Source organism: Apis laboriosa, unplaced genomic scaffold (assembly GCF_014066325.1).
Source record: "Apis laboriosa isolate Shangri-la unplaced genomic scaffold, ASM1406632v1 scaffold78_cov150, whole genome shotgun sequence".
Lineage (NCBI taxonomy): Eukaryota > Metazoa > Arthropoda > Insecta > Hymenoptera > Apidae > Apis > Apis laboriosa.
The window spans coordinates 846144-853932 of NW_025224442.1; the positions used below are offsets into that span (position 1 = coordinate 846144).

The 7789-nt window shown below is 24.8% G+C and overlaps 1 protein-coding gene across 1 annotated transcript; it reads right to left on the bottom strand.

Moving 5' to 3' along the window:
- Window positions 1-1122: 1122 nt before the first annotated feature.
- LOC122719431 (DNA-directed RNA polymerases I, II, and III subunit RPABC1) lies at window positions 1123-2307 on the bottom strand. The gene is made up of 2 exons (XM_043945215.1): window positions 1839-2307; window positions 1123-1738 (listed from the first exon to the last, which is right to left on the bottom strand). Exons 1-2 carry the CDS (start codon window positions 2138-2140, stop codon window positions 1408-1410), a joined length of 633 nt encoding a protein of 210 aa, XP_043801150.1. The 5' UTR covers window positions 2141-2307; the 3' UTR covers window positions 1123-1407.
- Between the last annotated feature and the right edge of the window lie 5482 nt (window positions 2308-7789).

A 7789-nucleotide genomic window follows, 5' to 3' on the forward strand; every position in this document is an offset into this window, starting at 1 on the left:
GCTTTCTTATTTCCGTGTAAACAATAAGAATATGTAGTCCTATTGTGTAATTATTATTATTCGTTATGTTTACATTTTATTGATAACAATATATTATATTAATTACTCTTGCATGCATTATTTACTTATGCCCATCTACTATAATTATTTTTTTAAATTAAGATTTCATACTCCAGAAGTGATATATTTTAGCTCATGTAACTGCTTTGCAAAATATATAGGCAAGTAATCTTAAATGCTTATGCATGTACTATATTTAAATAGATAAAAATAGAAAGTAAATATTAAAAAATATAAAATCTTTGTTTTTAATAATGGTTCTTGTTGGTACAAAATTTTTCTCTTATTAATATGTTAGTTCTTATTGTTAATAATTTTTAAAATTAGTTATACTTTATATAATTCCCCCTTAAAAATAATTTTTATATTGATAAAATTAAAAATTTGTAACAAAATATAAATAATATATAATGTTCGCCTTTCACAAAGTTTATAAGTTTTTAAAAAAATATGACATTAATTATTTAAGTTTAAAATCTTTAAAACATAAGATCATGTATTTTATTTTTTGTGTTAATGTTAATGTTATTAAGAGTATAAATATAGAATAATTGAATCTTATCAAGAACTCTGAAAAATCACTTTATATTATAAATATATAGCATATAGATTTTCTTGCCTAGTACTTAAAAAAAAATTATTATTGTATTGAATATCTTTTGTAGAAGTCTATTTTCTTTTTCATTGTATAATAAGTTTGTGATTACTTTTTTTTATGTTTATATGTTGTTTTTTGTATACGATATTTGTTTTTTAATATTTTATATTAAATCATTTATATTAAATGTTGAAAAAATTTTAAAACAGTAATAATTACAGCAATATAAAAAATATAGTTGTTATAAATATTGCTTTTACTATATGTATACAATTGCTTAAATAAATTTGGAATTGAGTTGTCATAAGACAACAATATATCATGATACATCTGGACCAAAAAATGTATAATAATGAAAATGTAATAAAATATATATGTTTGAACAAAATTTTGTTTTACCAATTTATTTTATTTATTATATTGTTAAATGTGTAATAAAATTACACTGCTTACATCTACTTTTTATGTTTAATAAGCTAATTAAAATATTATAAAGAAATGTATTATTGCAAATATAATATCAATCATTATTAACTGCCTAATGTAAATTGATACTTATTAATTATGTAGTTACAAAATGCAAATATAATAAAATATTATGTGAAAAATGACTTTTATTTTTTTCTTAATATTTCAATTAATATTGAAATTTTTAATAGTTTCTTTATTTTATATAATAATTATAAAAATTATATGATCTAGTCTTTACTTATAAAATAATACAACATTAGAAATAAATTGTATTAATATTAACACACAAGTCTATAAGAAATATATCTTCCAGCAGTTTCAGAGGGCCTAATAATTTTTACAACTTGTCCACGTTTTAAACCAAAATAACGTGCCACTGGATCACCAGCTTGTATACGCATTAATTGATTCTCTTTTAATTTATATCTAGTAAGTAATTCCTCTTTCTCATCTGGTGTAAGTACAATATGTTCAGGTACTAATTCATGCTCTGTAATATTAATAAGTAATTCAGATTCTAAAAATTGTTCTAATATATATTTTGGTGCCATATCCACCAATGATTGTTTTGCAGATGGTGTCATCCCTTGCTGTACAACAATAATAGCTCTATAAAGAAACAAAATAAAAACTTAAAGTTATCAAGAATTAATGATTCTTAAAGTATTATATTATTAAAAATAAATATTCATCTATTATGACAAATTACCTATGAATTTTTTCTTCTTGCATACGTTGACAATAAGTTTTAATGGTTTTAATACCGATTTTTGGTTCATCGGGAAAAAATACAAACAATTGATCTGTTGGATCATCATTATGAGCAACTAAAACTATAAGATCACTACGTGCCGGTCTTTTTTCACTTGGTTTATCTCCAAATTGTTCTTTAAATTGTTCCAGAGTTTGATCCAATTCATCTTGTGTAACCAAATAACCTCGATCGTGACATAATTGCATTACCGTTTTCCTTATTCGCCATAATTTATATGTTTCAGCTTCATCATCCATTTTTCAAGAAAATTAAAATTAAAATTAACACTAAATGAAAAAATTATATAAATAATTCCCACTTTTCTTTCGTTTGTTGTTTTTTCTAACTTCTGCAAATAATACGTTTGTAATAGATATAATTTCACTTTTTTAAATTGCACGATTAATATAACTAATGTACGCATGCGTATCATTAAACTGTGAACCAAGCTTTAAGTTAAAAAATAAATTTTATCATTAAAATATATGAAGAATGATTAAAAAGACATTGTTGCGCATCGTAACAATCGTTGCATAATATGTACACAATAGAATAACGATAATATATAACCTTTGTTGAAAACGAAATCATGTAATAGTGTAATAGTAACAATATTAATAATAATTCCCATGGGTATTATGAAATAATTTTTATATTATAATAGTATTATTATATACTATAGTTAAATTTATATAAACTATATACTATAATATAGTTAATATATTATATATATTAGCTATATATTATATACTAACTAATATTAACTAATAATTAATAGTATATTTTTAGAAACATGTTTTTCTCGATTAAAAGATGGCGATAGCAGTCTTATCCTACTTCTTTTTTCCACTATTTAGTTTCTTTTTTTCTTGTTCATTTGTGGCACTCTGGAATCAATGTTAATATTGCAATTTTTATCATATCACTATATTTCTTTTTGTTTTATATTTTTTGTTTATATCCATTTCAATGCATTTAATAAAAATTTAATTTATTTATAATTTAATTAAAAAAATTAAATAAATAAATATGAATTTATATTTTTACATTTGTTTTGTTTTCAATTTTTGATTTCGTTTTTAAAATAGATTTTTTAAAATTTTACATATATTAATACTTTGTATATTTTAAAGAATAATATACATGAATAACTAAATTAATAATAAATATATAAGGTGGTGTATATATAAACATGAAAATTTGCATTTTTTTTTTTTTTGATTCAAGAATCTCTTATTCATCAAATATACATCAAATGGTGCATTATGTATTAAGGAGTCGCTTGAATAATAACATAAATCAACTATTCACTCGATTTCACTTTACTGTACTTTTTTTGTTTTTAAAAAATCAACACTCGTGATTCTCTGATAGATATATTCCTTTCTTGTTTCAACTTATTACATATCTTAAACTACATAGAGAAACGTTTTTTTGTACTTATTATAATATTACATAGTAAACGCACTAAAACAATAAAAATTAGATTCTTAGATGTGTATTTTGGAATTTAAAATACCTTATCTTTCCGATAATGTTGCGATTTTGAAGTCAAAGGGCAGATTTTTTTTATATATATATAATATATATATATATATATTCATGTACATATTTTATTTTTTTTTAAATAAAATTGTTTTAAATCCAATTTAATTTATTTTATTAAAATTCCTCTATGATTTCTATATATTTTGTACGATCTTTTACAAATGTTCTCTCTCTTCACAGAAATATAATTAAGAGAAAGAGAATAATAAGAATATTAGAAAGAGAATAAATAGAATATTAAAATATTATAAATATAAAATAATGCTTATTAATAAATAATGACATTCTAAAAAAAATAAAACATTAATAACAATTAATAATAATAACATTCCTATATTAGGGAGAGAGAGAGAGAGAGAATTTATGCTAAATATAATTTAAATAAAAGTTAAAAAACGTTTCAAGTAATCAAATTCATCCATTGGTTTATATCCATTTTTTCTTATAAATTATATACGTTATGATATAATAAATTATAAGTTAATTTATAATTTCAGTGCAATTTTCTCATTTCTATCAATTTGAATTCTTTTAATTATTCGGCAATCTATTAGTTTCGAATATTTTATTTGAAAAATAATCCGCGACTGTAATGTTTCATTTATATTACTACTATGCGATATAATTCATATGATTAATTAATTTATCAATGTACAATGTAGGTACGAAAAGTATACTCACACAATCGTTGCCAATTAACACTGGATATTTTATAAACGAAATTTGTATATATTACATTAAGTATTTATATTTCGTATACATAGTTTAAGGATACAGAAACAATTCGGTTCGTTCAATGATTCATGCCTGACTTGTGTAAAAATTATAAAATAGAAATTTTTCACTCTATTTTTTAATCCTTTCGTTACGATATTTTCGAAATTGAAAATTAATTTTTGATTATTTTATTATGTAAACGTCTCTTGTAATTTTTAAATAAATAATTATTCCTAGTAACAAAATAAACAAAAATAAAAATCACTTTGTATTATGGGAAATATATATGTGCTTTTATGTAACGAAAGGATTAATATCAATCTTTTCAATATTTTTTCATTCACTGCATTATTCCACTCCTAAAACTATAACGTTTTAATAAATTTAAATAACAAATAAAGAAGTGTTAATATTTCAACGATAATAAATATTTTAATTGTAATTCTAACAAACTAAAATATTTAAAGATTAAACTTTAATTTAAATTTTTTAATTTTAACTTAAACTGCAATTAGTTACTATGACGAAGAATATCGATTTATAGGAGGGCGAATTTACTGTGTCAAATTACCGCCAATAGCTGTCTGGCAAATTTCAATATTATCGAAGTATTTCTTTATTTAAATTACCATTTTACAATTTCATAGCAACTAATTCTAAATTATCTTCATTTTCATTGTACTTTTTCTCTTGCCTTCAACTATTGGCAAACGGCAAGAAAACACAGAAAATATTAAAACTAAAAAGAAAAAAAATTTTAAAATTCTTCGTCTCTGCCCCAAATTATTATTTATGTATATATTACACTTCAAAATCGCGGTTCGATTTCTCTCTCTTATTTTTTTTTTTTTTTGATATAATATCGTGAAAAATAAATACATTGATGATCGCTCGCTCTTTTTCTCCAAACAAAATCCCGAATCGAAACGAAAAAACGTCATCTTCGATTCATCGATTCTCTTTTTTCGCTTTGCTACAATTTTGAAAGGTGACAACGATTAAGATCGACACCGTGCCAGGCGTTTCTTATTTGCGACTCTTTGAATTTCTTTTTTTTTTCACTTTTTTTTTTTTTACGAAATAAACGCGCTAAAAACGACTCGATGCAAAATTATTAAAAAAGAAAAAACACGCATTAATTTCTTTTTCAGAATTTCACATCGTTGTCGCTCCCTCAATCGTTTCTATGTGTTTATTAACTTTTTTTTTTTATTCTTTTCTGTTTTTTTTTTTTTTTTTTTTTGACGATATTAAAACGCCTGGAACGATGTGCAGTCCGATATTAATGGGCGTACTCGTCGTACCGATAATATAAAACGTGAACGTGATTGCCTGGTTTGAATTACAAAGAATGTACGTGATACGCGTTAGTCGCGGATTACAATTTACCGTATTATTTATTTTGTGACCAGTCCGACGATTCGTTCTCATCTATCGTAAATCATTTAGACAGTGATCGACGATGATTTCTTTTTTTTTTTCACATTCGAGACGAATCGTGTCTACACATACGTTTTTCATTTTTTTTTTTTTTCTCCTTTTTATCTTTATTCTTTTTATTCTCCCTATAATTATCACTGCCCGGAGAGAACTTTCGACGATTAAATGAAATTTTTACCTTTACGATCAGGTTTTAATGTATTGTTCTCATTATTTTTTTCTTCTTCTTCTTCTTCTTTTTCTTTTATTCAATTATTTATATCTGCGGTCACGTCTCGCACGGTATATTCGATAAAATCGAAATTTCAGTTTAAAATTCGGGAATTCATTCAGCGCGTTACACCTCGTTATTCACGATAAGAATACTTATATACAATTAATTCATCATAATTGGTTTTTTTTTTTTTTATGTCAGTCGTTATTGAGCAGGACGTTATACTGATCCGACATTGTGCTATGATTAAAACGGACAAATCAACGAGAATGAGCAAAACGGAAGGACAGCGTGAAACGACGATAAAATTAGCACAACACTTTTGCCTTCTTTTTTTCCACCCTTTGTTCTTTCTTCTTTCTCTCTTTTTTTCGCGTGATATCTGTACGCTGTGTTTTTTAACGTCTTTTTAAGTCGTTCCTTTCGCTTTTTTTTTTTTTTTATTATTATTCTTTTTCTTTTTAAATATCGGTGTTATTTTTATCCTCGTCTATATATCGTTCCTCTGATCTAAAATTTTTTTTTTTTTTTTAACGATCGAAGCATCGAACTATACTCAGCGACGAATCGATAATGGCGATACAGGTCGGAAAAAACGAACAATAAAAAGAAAAACGCCAGAAAGGATTCGCTTGGATTTGGATTTTCTTCTTCTATAATTCTTTTGTCGAAAGGAAATCTATTGCGTCTTAGAGATACTCGCGAGAAACGAATTCATCGCATGCAACAAATGAAATAAATACGACAGAACACTTAATTCTACTATAAAGTATACGGAATGTAAAGAAAGGTCTAAAACTTTTTGAGCTTACAGTACACAGGTTGAATTCAGCTCATAAAAGTCAATTTTTTTCAATGAATTACAATTCGAAATTTGTATTTTATTCCGTGATAAATCGAAGATCCAATTTTTTTTAAGATTTAAGAAGTTAACAATGGATACGTAAATACGTAAGTTGAATTTTAATTAATCTTCAAAATAATTTGTTAAAGGAAAAAACCATTTTTAATTTACTTGGAGATAATCTCTTTTGGAAATCTCATTATTTCGTTATTGGATATTGATTATTCGCGAAAGAATTTTTGATAAAATCACAATATTTTAGACTCTTTCTTTGAAACATCCTGTATTATATTTCCGCTTGATGGAAGAATTCTCGTTAACGCGTGTGGTGGATAAACGATACGATTGACAATTAATGAAACAAAGTTTGCACGCAAAAACTAAAATCATTTCAATCTCACCCCCCCTTTCTTTCTCTCCCCCTTTTCTTCCGTTATTATATTTGCAACGCTCTTTTTTTTTTTTCTTTTTTTTTTTCTCTATTTTCTTTTTTTTCCTTTTTTAAAATCCTCTTCCCTCTCGAAGGATACCTTCGACGCACATTTCGCAACACGCTTGCTCGAAAACAAAATTTCTACGCCTTCATATCCCGTGATGGATCGCGTCACGCTCGATCCACTCGGTTCAGTCCATTTTCATATATATATATATATCTATATATATATATATATATATTTTTTTTTTCATTTTTTTTTTCAATTTTTTTTCTTTTTACGATTTTTTCTTTCCACCTATATATTTCACATTGAACAATATCCTCAGTCTCGACTGGTCAATGAGCAATACTTTAGAGATCCCGTGATCTCGAAAAAGTCCAAAGGAGAGCAACGTATGTGTGTATGTGAACGCGTGTGTGTACGTGTGTGAATGCGTGAACGTGTATATGTACGTGTATGTGTGAAATAGAGAGAGAGTTTTTTTGTCATGTGTGATACTACCGCCTCGATCAATAATTAATATCTAAATGTATAATCTCTCATGATAATGCGACTTTTTTTTTTTTATTCTCTTAATATCAGCTAATTGTCTCCTCGAGAATATTACTTTTCTCTTTTATATATATATATTTTTTTCATTTTTTTTTCTTTTTTCATCATCCTTGCAATCATTTTTCTTCTTTTTTTTTTTTTTTTTTTTTTTTTT